The sequence below is a fragment of the Brachyhypopomus gauderio genome, chromosome 11 (genome assembly GCF_052324685.1).
Source record: "Brachyhypopomus gauderio isolate BG-103 chromosome 11, BGAUD_0.2, whole genome shotgun sequence".
NCBI classification, from domain to species: Eukaryota; Metazoa; Chordata; class Actinopteri; order Gymnotiformes; family Hypopomidae; genus Brachyhypopomus; species Brachyhypopomus gauderio.
In genome coordinates, this window is record NC_135221.1 from 6572275 (window position 1) to 6593034 (window position 20760).

Below are 20760 nucleotides of genomic sequence, written 5' to 3' on the forward strand. Positions count from 1 at the left end.
TCCCTTTACACGCTCAAACGTGGACGTGATGTTTCCTCTATTTGTTAGAGTTAACTCTGTTATTACTGCTTAGTCATTACTAGTAATTAATTTTTAAAGTAATTTTAAAAATTAATTACTAAAGTAAGTAATTTTTTTTCCAGGTTCATACATTCATCTTTGAAAGCAATGTAGTAACAATTCTAGATTTGTTATATGATTAAAGTATAGTGTAACACATAGTGTCTTTATGCCAGTTCTTCACAAGAATAAAAAAAACTATGAATTTTCTGTATCAGAAATTAATCGTACAAAATAACATGTTTTTTTTTGCCTCTTTCCATTAGAATTTCGGATTTAATCCGCGTAGTTATTTTAGGCCATCTAGCGGCAAGGAGGATGAACTACATCTGTCCGTCACTGTATGTGTTCCGTGTAAAGAGCCTAATAAAGTAACCCAATGCTTAGCCACGCCAGCTAGCAAATATAGCCCTTTTACAGGACTCGACGTGTTGAGTATTTAAAGTTTCCCTTTCAGATATTTTCCTCTTTAAAAGTGACACGTAAATGGACTGTCAAAATCCAGGGAAAAGCAGAAGAAGACGAGGGGGTCGTGGAACTCGAGACGAGGTCCGGGCAGTTGGCTATTTTAGTTGGCTAAAGTTGCTTAATGAATTTGCTGTTTTACAGCTACCATGTCCGTGTATACCATGTTTGTCTCTAGCTGAGTCTTCTCTATGCCTTTCTATTAGGGCAGAGATGTACGTTTGTCAAAATCACTGTCTTATGCTCTAAGACACGGCGCCTGTAAAATGGGGTTTCGCATGAGCTCAGGTGTGTGAGTATATGCTTTATTTTCACTTATCACTTTATCACACACACCTTACTGCCTGGTTGGGTTGTACCTGACAGGTGTGTGTGTAGTACTAGATGTTATATTCTGTTTTTTATTTCTGTTATTTATTGTTTGTTTCTTCTCTTCTTGTTGGAGTGCAGATGGCTTTATTTTCGTGGATGAACTTCTCAGTCATCAACATTTTAGTTCATTTTCACTGGAGGATGTAGAGAGAGTGGTGGCCACAAATGACAAACAGCGCTTCAAACTGCAGAACCACCCTGAAAGTGGGCGTGTCCAGATCCGGGCCAATCAGGGACATTCTGTACAGGTCAGTAGCGTACAGGACAGGTTCAGTCAAAAAAATTATTTATGTTTTTTTTACATGACCAACATTTAGTCGATTTGCTCTGTCTTTTACATCCTAGATGTCTGGACGATCTATTAATTGTCATTGTATTGTCTGGTCTCCTGACATCCACTCATGTCTTGTCTAGGTTGAAGACCTGGAGCTGAGACCAGTAGTGTCTGATGATCCAGACTGTCCGCAGGAGGCTGTTCATGGGTCTTACATGATGCACTGGGCCTCTATACGCAGCCAGGGTCTGAGCAGAATGACCAGGACACACATACACCTGGCACCGGGGCTTCCTGGAGAGGGCCGGGTTATTAGTGGTGGGAGTGAATTTGATTCACTGATTTTCTTTGATTTTCATTAAATCTATAAGAAACAAAATAAGGCAGCAGGTTGCCAAACACGTCACTGAAGAGATGCTACAGTGTTGGTAGTGAGCAGTCAGGAGGCTTCTTCTATAGAATTGGTTTGTCACTTAGCCTGGTCTACGTTTCTATGTCTCTACAGCCTTTCCTTAATAAACATCATCTCAGCCTATTCAGAATGTGGGTGTCCATTTACCAGAAAAATCTAGATCAAATTATCAGATCATATTATAATCATATTAAATATCACATTATTATTATTATTATTATTATTATTATTATTATTATTATTATTATTATTATTATTATTATATAAAATATATGATATAAAATGTTATTTTATAAAATGTTGTATTATTATTATATAAAATATCATATTATTCTGAAACTATATAAAAGTCTGCTAATCTGTAGGTGTTTAGTGGATAAGGAAACTGACCAAGGCGTTAACAGCATTAACAGCACCTGCATCTAATAATTATTTTCATTTATAAAAATGTATTTTACTTTTGCCAGGTATGAGAGGGAATTGTGATTTAGCTGTGTACATTGATGTCCCAAAAGCTCTGTCAGGTACAAATAAGCAACAGAAATGTTTTCATTCTTACATACTCTCAGTGTAAACTGGCCTGTCGGATTTCAATTGATATATTTTTCCTTTTCTCTTTTTTACAGATGGAATAAAATTCTACTGGTCTGAAAATGGAGTGTTGCTGACACCAGGTGGCGCAGACGGGCTGTTGTCGCCCCGATATTTTTCACGTGCACAGAGACTGAAACCTTCACGTGAGTCTCTCACATTGGCTCATTCATTGTATTAGAATGTCAGTCGGTTCAGTCGCTTACTGTAGTTTCTGTGTCTTTTCATTACAGAATGTGAACTCGAACTGCAGTAACAAATAGCTGTATCACTAAAGCAGCTACATATTAAAGAGAGCTATCTAATAGGAGCCAGTTACTGGCTGTGGTCTGCCAACAGTGATGAGGAAGCTTTTCTGTGATAATGTGAGACACTGCAGGTCAGTGTAATGCATATTGTGGTGAAAATGATAGGCAGCTGTTTCCCTTGCTGTCAGCTGAATTATAAGGGCTGTGGCTTCAATGCCAGGAGACTCCCACAAGAAAAGTGGCACAATGTGGAATCATATTTTGTCATCATTTATTGTGAAGTAATTCAAAAGGTTTCTTTATATTCAAAAGTATTCAAAAGGAATTTATCTGCATGTATCATGAATCAGAATGAATGTTTTAGACATGTACATGGCACAAATCAGTCAATAAATATATATGAAATTTAAGTATGAACAATAAATCATGTTGTTGTTCGAATGTTAAATGAGTGATCTTTCAAACACAGGAGTAAGCTACTAAAGTTGTCATTAAAACAGCTATACACCCTGAGACTAGCTGTTTAAACACTGCACGGTTTCACTGAGCTCCTCTTTGATATGGACCTAAAAATATACTGCTCAAAAAAATAAAGGGAACACTAAAATAACACATCCTAGATCTCAATTAATAAAAATCTTTGAAATCAGTTGAAAATCTCTCATTTCTACCTGTTGTCTCTTCCATTTGCACAAGAGCAGATGAAATTGATTCACAATCAGTATTGCTTCCTATCTGAACACGAAGTGGATGACTTGGAGTTACATTGTGTTGTTTAAGTGTTCCCTTTATTTTTTTTTTAGCAGTGTATGTTATCATATTTGAGTCATCCCATGTATTTTCTTCTTGAAAGTGTATCCAGCATACGCTGTGGTTCTTCTGGAATGTCCCAGAACCCCATCATCAAACTGTGACTTCATATCAGGAGGACCAGAGAAAGCTAATACATTTTTTTAAAAGCTAAGTCATGTCCTCATGCACATATGATCCCTAACAAATGTTGTCCTTTTTTTAAATGCTTTATTTGTTTTAATGGTCATGGTGCTGTCCTGCTTGGCTGTCAGAGAGCTTCATGCCCCCCGGTGAGTTTGAGGAAAAGCTCCTCGTTCACGATGTCGCTGGGTTGCTGCGTGCGGGTTAACATGAAGACGTAGCCACCGATATACTCATGCACTATTTTGCAGTCTGCTGTCACACAGCTGAAAGCTACGTTGATGTTGCCATCAAACTCGATTGCCACCTGTAAGAGAGGAATGTTCCATGTAGAAAGCATTATCAAATGCTGGCCTAATGTAACCAGATTCAGGGTTTTATACAATATTGTTTATGTACAAGTTTGGACACCAGAGTTTAAGATTTGACTGGTAACCAGGCATAAAACATAAAAAGCAGTTTATGTTGATAAGTAGTTTAAATGTTTTATTCTAAAGCTTCATGACCAACCTGTCTTATATCCCAGTTAACGTTCCACTGTCTCATGCTGTTATAACGCCATGTCTTCACTACATCTCCCACGCCAAGGTCTATACGCATCAAGCGGTTGTTGGCGATACCCAGGACCTCATCTTTACGGCAGCCCTTAAATCTGAAAACCAAAGTTAGGATTAAAACTGCAGCTCCTGTGAAAAATTCCCCCCGTAAGTCCAAAATGTATGTAGATATCAAACCATCACACATATTAGCTTATTGGACATTCCATTGCAAAACCATGAGCCCTAATATGGTCCGGACACTGTGTGGGCTCCTGGAGATCCTCCACGTCAGACTCATCATGTCTTTATGAACTTCATTTTGCAGAGGGGTGGCGTCACGCCCCTCGCTTCTTCCAACAGCTGTACGTGGGAGGTGTGTGTGATTGTCTAAAATGTCTGTGGATGCTGTATCATTGCCATCACCCTTCAGTTTGAACTAAGGGGTCGAGCCCAAACCCTAAAATAAACAGCCACAGACTCTCCTCTACTTTACTGTTGTCAACTGTGCTTTCATGTTGGTATTATTCTCCAGGTACCTGCCAAACCCAGATTCATCAGTCATTCTGTCAGACAGTGTGAGTAATCAGTAAAACACCTGAAATCAATAAAAAGGTTTGGCCATATAATGTATATATGTATCTATATTCCTATATCTATTCTCAGTGAATGAAGTTTAATTAGCATTGCACAAGTCTTACTGTCAGAAAAGGCCCTGAAAACATGTGCTCTATTTTTCCATAAAGGCAGTACTTATACTAAAGTGTAAGCCCTCTTTTCTCCTTTGAGGCTGTACTATTTGAGTTCCTCTTACCTGACCATGAAATATGAAACACCAAAGTCAGGCAGGGACTGCCAGATCTGGAGGAACTTCAAAATGGCAGCCGTCAGGGAGAGCTGGGATACATTCTGATAGGCCTCCAGGATACGTATGGTTAACTGCAAACATGGGCAAACAGTTTAAGCCTTTGAAAATATGTTGAATTTCAATGAAATACCAATCAAATTACGTTTTTTGTTTGCTTGTTTTATGGTATACCAAAAATCAAATACTTCTTATTGCCATTCAGTGTAAAACCATCAGAAGTTACTTTCAAAGTACTTCATTTGACTGGGCAAAACCAAATCTCAGTGGCTGGAAAACGTTAGCAGCCCCAGGTGCTGCAGTAGTCCGGATGTGTTGGGTGGGCCTTACCTGTTTGCTCTTGTATTTTTTAGTGTAGCGAGGTGAGACCAGGCTGAGTGTGTCGATGCCCTCGTCGGCCTGCACAGTGGAGGTGGATGAGCTGGGGCGTTGCATGGACAAGAAGGTCTGGATGTTCTTCACCTCCTTCTGGTAGGAGCTGTCCAGCAGGGTCAGCCCTTTGGAGGCCAGCTTACAAGCTGCCATCCATTCTGAGTACTGCTTCTCCTAAGAATAATAGGGGGGCGTTTTAATTTGAAAAACTATTATTGAATCCCAGGATCACCGGGGAGACTAGATGTTGTTGCTATGGTCACTTACATTCTCACACCGCAGATATACTTCGTACATCCCCTCTGGAGCTGGGATCAGGAGTCTGATACAGAATTTCTGTCCGGCTATGTTCACATCAGGAGATACTTCGCAATCTACAAGGAGACACACAGCTGTAGCTGATCACTTCAGAACAAAAGGTGTCATGTCCTAAAGAGCATTTGTGTGATGATGGGCCTTGTGATAAGGCAGAGCTGAGACAATGTACACATTCGGCCCTCTGACTGTCTGACTGGCCCAAATTTGTGGTGTACTATAGCTGTAGTACTAAAATATGATGTAATGGTCAGGTTACTGAACTGGCTTTCTGTACAGGTTTGCTAGCACTAGTGCTACTACTACTAAGAAGAACTTGAGGTAGGTGTCTTCAGAGACTGCAGTACTGTGTTTCACTGAAGTCACTGTGGCTACAGCTGCGAAAGTGTTTTAACACATTGTGCAGGTTCAGTGCATAAACAGGAAAACACAGCAGGTGAGTTGGGCACACGCATTTCAGGTCACTTATTATCACTGGTATGTTTAGTCTTTTGATAATATAGTTTATGGTACTTTGAGGTCTGGAGTAAGTGTGTGTGTGTGTGTGTGTGTTAGTCTACCCTTCAGGTTCATTTGCTGGATTGGCTCTCCAAATCTTTCATCTTTGCTCTTGTAATAGAAGATAGAAGTGTTCTGAAACTTGAACCAGTACTGTTTGTAATCCCTCAGAGTTAGTTTCCTGGGTCTAACAAACAAAACAGAATAATGCAAATAATGATGAACACCTCCTGAACATTTTTCTCAGAAAAAAAAATGTAACCCAGGATGAGAAGTGTTTTTACCGAAATAATTTCAAGTAGTCATTCAGTTCTGGGGCAGTCATGTTTTCCTGTAAAAAAAAATGTCTGTCATACGAATTGCTGGTGAAACAACCCCAAACCCTCCAAGAAACATTTCGACACTTCCTCAATACTGCAAACAACCCGTCACTCCAGTGTGTCAGTGACCACAAGAGTCAGCGAGGCCAGCATGATCAGACGCATGAGCTCACACACACTCTTCTGTAAACTCCTCTCACCAGCACGTCTGTGCTATTATTCTCTCCCACCATCTTGACCTCCAGAGACGTCAGCGCAGACTCCAGGTCTTCCACGTCCTGGCTGGAGCTCCCTTCCTGAGACTGAGACAGCTTGCCTATGTGGTACTGAGAGAGGGAGAGAAGAGCATGGTTATCATTCCTCTGGTTCTGCTTTTCTCAAGGGGGGTGGGGAAGGCGTTACCCCCGTGACCTGGTGAAGGTACTTCACAAATACATCCCTACTCAGTCAGCGGAAAAGAGGAACAGAAAGCAGTACCATGAAGTAGTACTGGAGTTTATTTCACAAATGCTATGGGGGGGAATGGGGCTGGACCAGTGAAGTGCATCAAACTTGTAAAGCTGTGTTATGCTAAAGCTGTGTTATTGTAAAGCTGTGTTTGCTTATAGGACGTATGACACAGGTTCTCCACTGCTACAACTTTTTTAGAGCTTTAATGGACACTGTTTCTTGCAGCATGCTGTGAGGACCTGAGTGGAGCAGGTGGAGCAGGTGGAGGCTTCACCAGGCTGGACCGTATCGTACCTGCAGGGCCCCGAACAGCATCATCTCCTCCTCGGTGCAGTCGTTGTCCTCCAGCAGGATGGCCCAGCGTGCCTGCTCGTACAGCTGGGTCAGTCGCACGGCATCATACTGTGGCACAGGGAGCCAGAATGAGGCTCGGTGGTGCTTTCACAGGCCCCTCCCACAGAGGCAATTGCAGATACCCCACCCCCCACCCACCCACGCACCCACCTTCAGCTCCATGTCATGGAAGGTGTAGTATTTGAAGCGAAGCCACAGCTTGTCGTTCTCCTGGATTCCTTGCTGCATGAGGCAGCGTGATGAATCCAGCCACCTGGTTCGGGAACCATGAGCATTAAACCACGCCCATCCTCCATTTGCACACAGTTTGGACCACTGCTGTTCTCTCATACCTGGTGTGGATGTGTGTTTTGTCCACCTTACTGGCTGGTCGGTACATTTTGGCGATGCTCTCAGGGGCAGGAGAAGGCTGGCACACAGACAGCATCTTGTAGACGGCCTGAGTCTCGGGGGAGTCCGCAAAATGGGCTGGCATGCCGTTGTACAGAACCGTAAGTGAGCCTGGAGGTTCGATAAGGTTTTAGACAGGAAGATGTGCATCTTTCCATTCTTCCTCAGTAAGGCCTGCCATCAGTTTGCACATCAGGGGTGTGGCCCCTTTCTGTGGCTGGTTGTGACATGACAGGAAGAGTGATTTTAAAAGCACATTTATCTCAAACACCTGATGTCAGAGGCACGCCCGTGAGGTCGTACTCCTCCTCTGCAGAGTCTTTATCTTTCTTCTTCTTCTTCTCCTCCACGGGCCGCAGCAGAGAGAGTTCCTCCGGGTAACGTATGGCTGCCAGGAAAAGAAACAGAGAAAGTGAGATCCAGAGTGACGGGCGGAGAGAGGTTCCCACCGCCCGCAGACCCTTCGCAGTGAGCACATCCCTGGACGGGGGGACGGTGCAGGTGGTGAGCACGCACAGAGGACTCGGCAGATGCCCTGGATGGTGCGGAAGACGGGGCTGGAGAAGCAGGCGAGCAGACGCAGTGTGGTCCCGTTGGGCAGGCCCACCCGCAGGGCCTTGTGCTGGGGGGAGAACAGGAGACGGGCGTCGGCGTGGATGCCGCACTTCTCCAGCGTCCAGGACGTGCGCAGGACCCACTGCTGCTTCTGCTCCCACCACAGAGCATGGTCGGACCAGTCGATCTGCAGCTCTGCAAGACCACAGGCACACGCGTTTGGTTATTACGGCAAGACATTCTCCCTGAACTTAAAAATGAACACGTTCGATTTATTCAGCTGAACCGTGTCCTTTGGTCCCACACGGCCTGTTTGCTTTTAACTGTTCATTTGTGTTGTTTCACCAACTCGGCACACTATAATCATATTTGTAACTCACGCGCTTTCTCTACAATCTTCAAAATGACCCCGCCTATGTGGAGGTCGGAGGTCACGCTGATGTTGAGGGGTGGTGCGTCAGGGCCCAGCTCATCCACTGTGACTAACAGGTCCCACGCTGCCATCCTGATGGAGAGGAACGATGATACGGAGGGAGATGGAAGAGAGGTATTTAGGGTTTCAGAGGAATCACGAGAATTCGTAGGCTGTTGTGTGCTCAGTCCAGACAGTAACACTGCCTTGACGGTCACACCGCTGGTGGCATCGAGTTCTCTTGACTGTTTGCACAAGACATGCTGTTAAAAAAAGAATAAACTATGGTCTGTCTGTCACATGGTAAGCCTGAGTCTATACTCACACACACTCATCAGCACACACACACCATACATCCGCCCTGTGTGCATGACAGTGATATACTTGTCAGGTTCACAGTGACAAATACTTCCCCATTAGTATGGCACACACACACACACACACACACACACACACTGCCATCTAACAGCAACATAGTCTTATCAACCTGCTACATCACACAATAACATATATGTACATGTGCACAGTATTCATGTGTGTCACATGCCCATATATGCCCACTACATTGTATGGTATTTATATGAAAATGTGTAATAAAGATTATTACTATTGGGCAACATTTATATGTATTTATAATGACAGTTACTCACATATTTGGTGTTCATGTGTACACAGTTAGAAAGAACACTGAAGAAACACTTTTATAAATAACAAATGATTTTTACGTTTCTTGAATTGAAGTCTAACACTAAAGTTATGCTGTCACTGTCTTAGCTTAAAAAACTTCTCAAGAGTGTTATTTTTGTGTGTTCCATGAGTACAGTTTGCCCTGAATACTTCACGCCTTCACACGCATTCATAATAATGACTTGTCTTTATTTCTTAAAGATTTTGTTTAATATTACAACTAATAATAATTGTTAATAACAGCAACGTAAATATTTCTAAATATAAAGAAAAAGTTAACTGCTTTGTTATTTAACAAAAAATTTTGCCCAACGTTTAATAATTATGGCTGTTTTAATTTCGGACAATCATAACATGACTTTTGACTGTACTTTATACTTGTAAGTCATTACTCATGAGTCCATTAAAGAGCAAATACAGATTATTTCCATAATTAAAGCCTGTTTACCTTTCCTTTAGGTGAGTGCGCTACCAGGTGGTATCCTTGGTTCTCTGTGTCACCTATGGCCTTCCGCTCCCTCTCTCTGTGTGTCTCAGTTCAGCCTAGGTGTAGTGTGCCTGCATGTACACGCAGCTGTGTGAAAAGGGGTGTATATTTTCTGTCAGCTTCTGCATAACCGAAGATTCTGCAACCACAGCTTCACTGGGTGTGTTCCGTACGAAAGGCCGGCCGCTCTTACGAGAGCCGCCCATGCTACAACCACAGACGCAGGCACAAAGACAGGAAATTGTTTTTTTATTGGAAATAACCCATATTGCTTTAGAACTGACTATAACATTTTACTGGTAGTCTGTCAGTAGTACAAAAACCTCACATGCCCGATAAGCCTTTCCAGACTGTGTCTTAAGTTTATCTCATGCCAGCCCTCTACACAATTCCATGAATGAGCAGCCCTCCACTGTTTTATTGAAAGCGTTTCACATTATTGATAAATGTTTGTTAGGTTCTTTCTTTCACTGAAAAACATGTTTCTTCTATTTACCATTTTCATTATCCTTACTTTTCATCCTACATTATTTGTACATTATTTCTGTATTATTTTCATTATTACACTTTCATTTTTCATTTTTAATATTATTTTCTATTGTACTGTCCTTATATTTAGTTGTTGCATGTTTTAATATTTGCCTGTTTTACTACTGAATCTTTTTTTTCTTTTTGATTTTAACATTATACTGTGAATCACTTTGCACTGCATTTTAAGCATTGTTCTTAACCTAAACTACAAAGCACAATTGTGAATCTGCACCTACACAAAAGTCTGTCCTAAAACGCCCATGTACAGAAAAGCAGAGTAGGACTCTATAGAGAACAGCTTGACTGCAAAATTAATTAAAGGCTCTATTTTACTGAAGTCATTATAGAAGATGCAGGATAAATTGTTTTACCAGTGCACAACGAATAATCGCTAACTGTATTAGTCACGGTCTATTCATCGCTTAGTACAATTCCTATACCACAATTAGTGTGAAAATATGGGTGCAAATGTGTTCTCCACTAGAGAGCAGTGTAGGATAATGGCACATCTTAAACTACTTGGTAAATTCCAATATGTATGGACCCCTATTTTATGGTACAGTCCATCACGGCGTAAATAGAAATTGTACGTTTTCATTTTATTTCGTAACATATTGAAAGTAAACTCGTAGATACTGGCATAACATTTGGTTCTGTCGAAAACTTCATAATTCAAAGATTGGTAAACCCGACTGAAAGCGGTGAATTTGGTCGCCAAGTCAGCAGTAGGTTATGCTATGGCGTTTCAAGTGTCAAAACTTACAGCTCGCTTTTCATACATAAAAAACTTTGGTTTGAGTCTTTTTAGGGACAATAAGTTTGCACGCAGTCAGAAACGCACCACATTCACACAGTATCGGCCAGGTCGCTCGTCTCATGCCGTGGGTCGTAGTGGCGAAGGCTCGGTAAACACCACAACATTGAATTCCCCGCCGAGTTCAGAGCGAGTTATAAATACAGTAAGACGAGCGGAGACGTTTTCGACCACCTCAAAGTCATTGGCGTCGCCCCGCCACAGAGCGGTCAGGGAGGTTGGCACCTCCGCCCGGCCCCGCCACAGAGCGGTCAGGGAGGGGGGCACCTTCTGGCGCCCGGCCGCGGGGGCCCTCGGGGCGCTGGGGCTGGCTGCTGGTGTCGTCGTCGCTTCTGTGCACTCCAGTGCGCTGTGCGCCATGGCCTCCCGGACACTTTTCAGTTTGGACTCAGATAAAACTGACTGGAAAGAAGCGAAAAGTGAGTTCTGTCGCTTTACTCACTCACAAGATGTCCTGTATTGGTAGTGAATAAATACTTATATATAAATATATAAGCTTAAATGGGTTGTTGTAGCAATACTTTGGATCTGTCCTCTTCTGCAAACATGGGTGTCCAGCTAAGGTCAAGATACTACAGTTTAGTTTTTTCTTTAATTCCTAACGCGTTTGGTAGTTAGACAACAACTACTTACAGTGGTTGAAGATAAGCACAGAAGTTTAAGCAGTTCAAACTAACCCTGTATCCTATAATGTAACTATTTTTGCAGACTTTAAGACGACAGCGTTGTTCATTTTGAGTTGAATGTGGACAGATCGTGAACAGTAGATTGCGATCTAACTGTATTAAATGTTTTGAGATGTGTGCTGTGTCCTATTAATTGTCATTCCCTTGCCAGAGCTGCTTCTGTCCATGAGTGTGCAGGAGAGGAGAGGGATGTACCGGACTGATCACATCCCTCTGGATCAGATCCCTGTGTGGAAACCCCAAGGTGACTTAAACTCTCAAACCTGTTGGGTTGAGTTGGGGTTGGATCTTACACAGCACCTCACTGTGAAATCCGGACTGTGATTAACCGCCTGTTTCGATCGTCACACGTCACTCAGCTGTGTGGGAATATTTTAATTATGCGTAGAACATCTTTGTCTCATAGGTGCTGCCGCTGTTGAACCTATTTTCAAGCCTAACGAGGAGCTGAATCAGAAGATTTCTCTCTTCCGAGGTGACATCACTAAGCTGGAGATAGATGCGATTGCCAATGCAGGTAAGGATTAAGCCCCGTGGATGACAAGACGTGATTCGTCCCACACATCCACCGGCTAGGGCTGCACCATCAGCCATGGGGTCTTTGTTCTTACTGGAAGTTGGACACTCACATGTAGTTTTGACCACTTATTACAAGCCTAAAACGTGAAGCTGTGGGGTATTTATTTGCCTGGGAAAATGTTTATCAGCTGAATAAGAAAAGGTGTTCACAGAGTCACATTGTTAAGCATTAACATGACTCCTCAATGTGTCTGTAAATGCAAATACAAATTAAAATCTTCTCAAATTAATAGTGCATAAAAAATAAGCATTGCCACTGCTCATGACTTGTCCGATCAGGTCTCCGCTAGTCCTGGGGCCACACACAGTATTGTTGGTGTCAGTACTTGCCTATGCGATACCAAGTCCGTTGGACACCACAGCATGCAAACAGCAAATCTGACAAAACCCACAAAAGGGGAATCGCTCATCATTTATAGATTTTAATATTACAAGAAAATTAATTGACAATACAAATTACAGTACAGGCCAAAATCCATTGGACAAAATCATTCTTTGTTCTGGCTCGGCACTCTGCTGGTTTTGAAACAATCCAGAGGGGTCATAAGTAATTGGATGTTTGATTGCAGAGTTCTTTTTTTGCTGCTTGAATTCATTGGTAGATTGAGAACAAGAGAGCTAACGAAAGCTCGAGAGATTTCTCCCAATGTGACGCTGAGATCTCTCTGACAGAGAGATAAGGGTCTCATCACAGCGCTCACTTTGGGCCTACCTCATCAGAAATGGCCAGCTATTACTCGGGAGTGTAAATCAATAGCAGGTGTGAGTTCCTGTGGCGTTGAGCCTGATTGATGTCCTATGATGGGTGCGATACCAGTGTGCTGTTATTTTGCATTGGTCAGTGATGGCAAACACTTAAGATAAGGAATGCTTGAAATATTCAAACAGGGTTTTCTATATTGCCTTTCTGGTATATACTAAATAATAATAATAATAATAATAATACATTTTATTTCTATAGCGCTTTTAGAGACCTCAAAGACACTTTACATTAAAATAGTATTCACAGTAACATAAAAGCATAAAACAGACACCATCAACAACAACAACAGTATAATTGCTAGGACTAAGGCCACAAAATCTCAATAAAAATAAAACAATAAAATTACAATTTAAAAGCTAATCGAAACAGATGGGTTTTGAGGAGTGATTTGAAGGTTGGTAGGTCAGAACAGTCGCGTAATTGTTGAGGGAGAGAGTTCCAAAGTGATGGAGCAGCAACAGAAAACGCTCTATCACCCCAGGTCCGATGCTTGGTCCTAGTGCTAATTGACAGGAGATTGGCATTGGAGGAGCGAAGGCAACGGGATGGAGTATGAAAATGTAAAAGATCAGTGAGGTAAGAGGGGGTCTGACCGTGGAGGGTCTTGTGCGTAAGCAGAATCATTTTGTACTGTATGCGTTGGGGGACAGGAAGCCAGTGAAGTTTTTGAAGAACAGGTGTAATGTGGTCATGAGAACGTGTGTGAGTAAGGAGACGGGCAGCTGAGTTTTGAATATACTGAAGTTTTTTGAGGACTTTGTTAGATGAACCATAAAGAATGCTATTACAGTAGTCAATTTTGGATGTAATGAAAGCGTGGATGAGCGTTTCAGCGGCAGAAAAGGAGAGTGAAGGACGGAGACGAGCTATATTTTTGAGATGAAAGAATGCAGTTTTGGTGATGTGATTTATGTGCTGTTCAAAGGTAAGATTACTGTCGAAAATGACGCCAAGATTTCGGATGTTAGATGATGGAAGCAGAGTGTGATTGTCAATGGTAAGCTGAAGTGTATTAGTGGTTGCTGTTAGTGATTTGGGTCCAATGATGATCAGATCGGATTTGTCACAGTTAAACTTGAGAAAGTTAGCTTGCATCCATGATTTTATTTCCGTGAGGCAGCTCATCAGACGGAAGTGGAGGGCCGTGGTGACTGATTTTGAAGAGATGTAAAGCTGGACATCATCAGCATAGCAGTGAAAATGAAAGCCATGCTGACGTATGATATCACCAAGGGGGAGCATGTACAAGATAAACAGAAGGGGACCAAGCACCGAACCTTGGGGCACGCCATAGGATAGTGAAGTGATGGCAGAACTACAATTATTGATGTTAATGAATTGTTTTCTGTCTTCAAGGTATGACCGTAACCAGGAGAGGGCAGTTCCAGTGATGTTAATGGTGGATTTGAGACGAGAAAGCAGAATAGAGTGGCTAATCGTATCAAAGGCTGCAGTGAGGTCAAGGAGGATAAGGATACTGAAGTAACCGGAGTCAGAGGAAAGCAGAAGGTCATTTGTAACTTTAAGAAGAGCGGTCTCAGTACTGTGCTGGGGACGGAACCCCGACTGAAACGTTTCAAACAGGTTATTAGAAGTCAGATGTTCTTTGAGCTGGGAAGCAACAACACGTTCCAGTATTTTTGACAAGAATGGGAGGTTTGAAATAGGCCGGAAATTGTTCATTTTGTCAGTATCAAGTCCAGGTTTTTTGAGTATGGGGATGACAGCAGCCAATTTGAGTGAATGTGGGACTGAACCAGAATTAAGAGAGGAGTTAACTATCTCTGTAATAAGTGGAGCTATGACTGAACAACAGCCTTTAACTAGTCTAGTTGGAGCAGGATCCAAAACACACGTGGAGCTACGCATCCCCATCATGACTTCAGAAAGGTCTGTTTGAGATACAGGAGAAAACTGAGTCAGAGGCTGAGTAGGTAGCTGTGGTAGAGCCGTCAGAGAGGAAGGGAGGACATGGGACACAGAGAGAGTATGATGAATGGTCTCAACCTTATTTTGAAAAAATGAGAGATATTCGTTGCACTTGTCTACTGTAAAGGAAGTGGCAGTGTTATCTATTGGTTTAAGGAGTTTGTTTATTGTGGAGAAGAGAGTCTTAGGGTTTGTTGATTCAGCATGTATGAGATTGGAGTAGAAACATGACCGGGCTGCAGTGAGGGCATCCTTATATTGTTGGAGGTAGTCATTATACATTTGGTGATGGACCGTTAGACCAGTTTTTTTGCACAGTCTCTCAAGCTGGCGTTTGCGAGATTTCATCTGGTGGAGCTCAGGTGTAAACCATGGTGCAGAGCGCCTAAATGAGACATATTTAGTTCTCAATGGAGCCAGTTGGTCAAGACAGGAGGAGAGAGTGTCATTATAATAGTCCACAAGGTCAGATAAATTGTTAGCCTGAGGAGGACATACGGACATCTTATTAGCGAGAGAATTAGAGAGAGAAGAGACAGAGATGTGTTTGAGATTCCTGAAAGATATCTTCCGAGTAGTCATAGTGATAGGCACAGGGACCTCAATGACCATGATGATTGTCAGATGGTCTGAGACATTGAGGTTGTGGCAGGTGGGCTGATGAACTGTGACACCGGTAGAGCAGACAAGGTCAAGAGTATGGCCTTTGATGTGGGTTGGAAAGTTTATATGTTGTGCGAAATTGCAGCAATGCAGTAATTCTCTGAACTCCTCTGCAAACTTGCAGTTGATGTTGTCGACGTGGATATTAAAGTCACCCATAAGAAGTACAGAGGATGAATGAGCGCAGAGCTGGGTTAGAAAATCAGATAAGTCATGCAGAAATGAAGGGTTAGGCTTTGGGGGGCGGTACACCACCGCGATGACCAAAGGAGTAGGACCAGACAACTTGAAGGCAAGATGTTCAAATGAAGGAGCGGCTGGAATAGGCAACAGGGTTACTCTGATCTCATCCCTGTAGATTGTGGCAATGCCACCGCCTCGCCCTTCCATACGAGGCTTATCGATATATGAGAATCCTGCTGGTGTCGTCTGGTTTAGTGAGTAATAATCAAGGGGTTTATGCCAGGTTTCTGTAAGACAAAAGATGTCTAATTCATTATCTGAAATAAATTCACTAAGTAATGAGCCTTTGGTGTTGAGTGAGCGAGTGTTTAGCAATGCTATTTTCAGGTGGCATTGTTGTACACTTTGCTGTGAGGAACAAGGAACAGAGAGGAGATTCGCCGAGTTTACATGTTTTTTGAAATGACTCCGTGAAGGTTGTGTACGATTAGACCAGATGGATGGAATGGTATTTAGGGAAACAGTATTAGATGTAAAGGTGTGGCCAAAACCTCCGGGGGGAGGAAGCCATTGACAGTATGGACCCATTAAAAATGGTTATTTATGCAGTCCAGATACAAATGATACTGAACAATATAGAGCAAATTAAAGTCAAATGTAGCAGCGATACCGGGTAGACTATGGAGCAGAGTAGCAGCGGTGTAGCAGCCGCACCGGGCTGGGTGTAGAGCAGAGTAGCAGCGGTGTAGCAGCCGCACCGGGCTGGGTGTAGAGCAGAGTAGCAGCGGTGTAGCAGCCGCACCGGGCTGGGTGTGGAGCAGAGTAGCAGCGGTGTAGCAGCCGCACCGGGCTGGGTGTAGAGCAGAGTAGCAGCGGTGTAGCAGCCGCACCGGGCTGGGTGTAGAGCAGAGTAGCAGCGGTGTAGCAACCGCACCGGGCTGGGTGTGGAGCAGAGTAGCAGCGGTGTAGCAGCCGCACCGGGCTGGGTGTAGAGCAGAGTAGCAGCGGTGTAGCAGCCGCACCGGGCTGGGTGTAGAGCAGAGTAGCAGCGGTGTAGCAGCCGCACCGGGCTGGGTGTAGAGCAGAGTAGCAGCGGTGTAGCAGCCGCACCGGGCTGGGTGTAGAGCAGAGTAGCAGCGGTGTAGCAACCGCACCGGGCTGGGTGTAGAGCAGAGTAGCAGCGGTGTAGCAGCCGCACCGGGCTGGGTGTAGAGCAGAGTAGCAGCGGTGTAGCAGCCGCACCGGGCTGGGTGTAGAGCAGAGTAGCAGCGGTGTAGCAGCCGCACCGGGCTTTGACCTCCTCATGTGTGCCGTTCTCCTGCGGCTCGGCGTTGCTAGCGGCGACGGCTACGGCTATCACCATATGCTATCACCGACGGTTAGAGCAGAGTGCTGGAGTTCCATGAGACACCAACCAGCAGAAACGAACCGAGCTGTTCCGACCTGACTCCCAGCCCTCGCCGACTTCTCGCAGGCCGGATGCCGTCTAAATCATTTGCATTGCCTCATTACATTACCAATGCAGTTTTAATGTGTAACTAATCGACTTATTTTACCCAAATAAATCCTGCTCAGTTCAGCTGTTAAGATAGCAGTTAATATTGTAAATGCTTACGTACATGCTTTAAGATTGCAGACACAGATTTCCCTGTAAATATCCAGTCTGCCGTGCATATTTACTAGCGTTTACTAGGTTCAAGCATAAATAAAACCAGCAAATTATAAACCTCTGACAAAGCTATTTTAGCATTGAGGTTTCTAAAGCTGGTTATGCCTGTTCCCATGACACTTGGCTCTGAAATAGCACTCGCTCTTTTCAACATATTTGTTCATTATAATTTGCAGTCAGATGCGTCTGTTAAGCTTTACATGCATGAAACATTTGCTCACTCCTGTTTCCATCGTTGGTTGTAGGTAAGCAGGATAGAGTAAGTGGATACAGTAAATACCCTGCAGGAGACTCTTTTGATGAGATCAGGGTCGTAACACATGTGACAAAAGCAGGTCACCAGATGCAGACCCTGGTGAACCTCAACAACAGTAAGGCCATATTCCAGTTTACTTAAGAATAGATCTGACACCCAAAACCCCAAAAGGAGCGTCCACTGAGACCAGAACAGGACCAGAACGAGTGGCACACCTAACATACTGTGAGTGACTGCTGCCATGCCTGTCAGAGCACCGTATCACACCCAGCGTCTGCTCTAAGGCTCTGACATGCACTCTGTATTCACTCATGTGCTGCAAAACATTTGGAGACAAGAAATAATTGCACATTAAGTTGATGTAAATTTTTCCAGTTGCTTAATGTCCCCATTGACTGAATGTGACTGAATAAGTACAGGTGTAAACACCCTAAATTAAACCTCATATTCCTCACTTTATGATTATTATATTACTTCTCTCAGGCTGGATGTGATGGCCTGCAGATTTTTAGAGAGAGGTGTGCCAGTACTGCCAGAAAATCTGTTATAATCTGTTAAAAATCTAAATTTGTGTACAAATCCTGCATGCCTTATGTGGTCTGTATCATCCATTTGAAATGACGAAAAATGGCCAGCATTAAAATGTGGATGAAATGTCTCATTTCACAAAATCAGATGAGATTATACTGTGGTATTTCTGTTACTGTCTGTTGCCTCCAAATAAATAATGACGGAGTACTGCAGGGCTGATGCACATGGATGTCAATTTGATTAGGAAATGAAAGATTCTGATTCTGTGTGATTTTGGTCGGCCATCCAGTTGTGTCACTGATGAGCACTGTGGCTACATTTCACCATGATTACATTTTGGCTGAGGCAGCTGTTCTGAGAGTAGATCGTTTTATTTTATTATAATTTAAGTTAAAATGAAAGCTTAGCTCTGAAAATTAAATTTTGACCACCATCACGTAATGCTGATCAGAAAACACGTGTTGAATGGTATCTAGGCATCTTCTATAGATGGAGGTTTGGTTCAAGGAATACATTTTGCTTCGTAGTATTCAACATTCTAGGGATTATTCATAAGAATTTTGTCAAATTTGTGTAATATATATGGATGGATGGATAACTTATGAACTGAATCATCTTTATTCAGATTGTTCAGAAAAAAATTACGTGATTCAGTTCAACATGTAAATGTAAAATGTAAATGTGCCATATTTTGTCAATTGTGATTTTTTCACCGCAATCAAAATTTGTCCTCCACTTTTAACCCATCTGTGCAGTTAGAACACAGACACACTAGTGATTACTAGGGGGCTGTGGATCACACGTGCCCAGAGCGGTGGGCAGCCCTAGCCCGGTGCCCGGGGAGCAGTAGGGGTTAAGGGCCTTGCTCAAGGGCACCTCAGTCATGGCCTCAGGTCTGGGAATCGAACCCACAACCCTCCGGTCACAAGACCAGTTCCCTACCACCAGGCCATGACTGCCCCATACGATGTTTTCAGTTGTCGGTATACTCAAATATGGGACCTCCTTCTGTCTGTTTATTTGCTTTATTTTGAATCAGTATTAAGGATTCAGTGAGAGTATGAAGAGTGCTTCAGTAGGATTCTCCCAGTATAGCACAGGAAGTCATGATACCCTGCCCAACACCCTGACCTTTTCTTTGAACTTAGAAGCTGATTTTAGAATAGAATTGTTTTCTTGCAGGTTGTGTGCAAATCAGACATATAAAATGACAATTAATGCTAAATAACAAACAACAAAACCATTTTTGTTTTTTTTCTTTTGCTTGTTGTAAAAACATGAAAGTAGTGACAAAAATGCAAAATCACAGTAATTGCATGCATTGACCACTAGGTGGAAGCAAAGCCCAATGCTCAACTGACTAGGCCAGCTTCTTTTGATAACAGGGACTTTTGGGGTTTGGTAAGTAAACACTCCAGTCTGTGTCCACACACAATCTGCGAGGACAAATAATTCCATATGGTGTAATTCTCGAGAGCGTTTGCCCTTGATTACATCACTTTATAGTGAATAGTCTCATCAGTCTCACGCAGTGTTAGTATCTCAGTTATCTGGCAGCGCTGACATTAATGTGATATCATGGCATCTTAAAAGTGCACAGGGTTTATTATTTCATCTCTTCTTAAACTGCCGCACAGCAAGATGATGATCTGTTGATGTTCGGGCGGTCACGTACTGAGCAGGCAACGTATTATCCCAGGCACCATGGCCCTTGATCCAGAGGAATGGAGGTTAATCTTGTATCTAAGGCTGGAATGGATAAATCTGATTAAGTTTTTCATCATAGGTTTGGTGGAGAGGGCAGAATATTGAAAGAAATGTACATGGCATGGAAGAAGGATCGTGGAGGGGTTGGGGGGGTGGAGATAGAGTGGATGGAGTTTGTGTGACAGGACACTGATTCATCCCTCCGCGTGGCTGCATTGATCGACTGGCCACCAGAGCTTCGTGTAAAAGCGTGAGGATTAACAGACTGTCTCGAGGTAATTAATTTGGATGCTGGAATGGACTTCTCAGGACTGCTAAGTGTGCAGTGTTCAAGTGGCCAGAGAGTAGTGTAAGCGCACAAGTGCTTGCCTGCACTTCTGGATGCTGTCTCTCTTGTCCCACCCTGTCCATTTGTTGCTCTCTCTCTCCCTCACACACACATTCACACACACGAGCGTTTGTCGGCAAACGCTGTTTCAGCAGCGGCACTAAGGTGCGATGCCTCTGCCCAACCCTGTACCCACGTGTTCAGGCCTCCCTCTGGGTGACATACAGTAATAGATGCCACCTTTACACCAGGACCTGAAGCAGCCTTCCAGGCAAGCCCCGGCAAGATGTCAAGGCTCAGAGACTGTTGGCACAACAGGCACTGCTGAAGCCCCAAGCCACTGTTTAGGATAGTAGTGACAAAAATGATGGTTAGGCTTGAGCTGTTCTGAGTGATAATGTGATTACCGTGTTTAAATTATGATTAGAAGCGACCGGTGTGTTCAGTTATTGCGCACACTATAATCACACCTTTCATTTGTCAGGGTCCAGGAACAGATATGATTGGCTTGAGCACTCCCAGAAT

General features: G+C 43.2%; 3 protein-coding genes across 5 annotated transcripts in view; 2 read left to right on the forward strand and 1 right to left on the reverse strand.

Annotated features, from left to right (window-relative positions):
• The first annotated feature begins 319 nt into the window (after nt 1-319).
• trpt1 (tRNA phosphotransferase 1) lies at nt 320-3368 on the forward strand. The gene is made up of 7 exons (XM_077021345.1): nt 320-609; nt 732-813; nt 976-1145; nt 1312-1489; nt 2051-2107; nt 2210-2320; nt 2408-3368. Exons 1-7 carry the CDS (start codon nt 547-549, stop codon nt 2428-2430), a joined length of 684 nt encoding a protein of 227 aa, XP_076877460.1. The 5' UTR covers nt 320-546; the 3' UTR covers nt 2431-3368.
• Nucleotides 2677-9738, reverse strand: fermt3b (FERM domain containing kindlin 3b). Of its 2 annotated transcripts, XM_077021342.1 has the most exons (15): nt 9558-9732; nt 8391-8515; nt 7972-8205; nt 7727-7843; nt 7398-7566; nt 7216-7318; nt 7006-7113; nt 6462-6587; nt 6226-6272; nt 6004-6128; nt 5396-5502; nt 5087-5302; nt 4706-4830; nt 3866-4007; nt 2677-3662 (listed from the first exon to the last, which is right to left on the reverse strand). In XM_077021342.1, exons 2-15 carry the CDS (start codon nt 8512-8514, stop codon nt 3483-3485), a joined length of 1923 nt encoding a protein of 640 aa, XP_076877457.1. In that variant the 5' UTR covers nt 8515; nt 9558-9732; the 3' UTR covers nt 2677-3482. The 2 variants fall into 2 exon arrangements, with proteins under 2 accessions (XP_076877457.1, XP_076877458.1); XM_077021343.1 differs by lacking the exons at nt 2677-3662; nt 3866-4007 and adding an exon at nt 4014-4430 and having other exon boundaries at nt 9558-9738.
• Nucleotides 9739-10681: 943 nt separating this feature from the next.
• macrod1 (mono-ADP ribosylhydrolase 1) overlaps nt 10682-20760 on the forward strand; it is a 69640-nt gene continuing 59561 nt past the window's right edge. For both annotated transcript variants that reach the window (XM_077021351.1, XM_077021350.1), the window contains exons 1-3: nt 10682-11360; nt 11779-11871; nt 12034-12144. In XM_077021351.1, coding sequence (XP_076877466.1) covers nt 10865-11360; nt 11779-11871; nt 12034-12144 — 700 coding nt within the window. In that variant the 5' untranslated portion in view covers nt 10682-10864. The remainder of the gene's footprint in view (nt 11361-11778; nt 11872-12033; nt 12145-20760) is intronic.

Coding starts and splice junctions, on each gene's coding strand:
- fermt3b (XM_077021342.1), bottom strand. CDS start 8,514: ATGGCAGCGTGGGACCTGTTAGTCACAGTGGATGAGCTGGGCCCTGAC. Junction 7,567..7,726: donor GGGCGTGCCTCTGACATCAG/GTGTTTGAGATA, acceptor TCGAACCTCCAG/GCTCACTTACGGTTCTGTAC. Junction 6,129..6,225: donor GACTACTTGAAATTATTTCG/GTAAAAACACTT, acceptor TTTGTTTGTTAG/ACCCAGGAAACTAACTCTGA.
- trpt1 (XM_077021345.1), top strand. CDS start 547: ATGGACTGTCAAAATCCAGGGAAAAGCAGAAGAAGACGAGGGGGTCGT. Junction 814..975: donor GGGGTTTCGCATGAGCTCAG/GTGTGTGAGTAT, acceptor GTTGGAGTGCAG/ATGGCTTTATTTTCGTGGAT. Junction 2,108..2,209: donor TGTCCCAAAAGCTCTGTCAG/GTACAAATAAGC, acceptor TCTTTTTTACAG/ATGGAATAAAATTCTACTGG.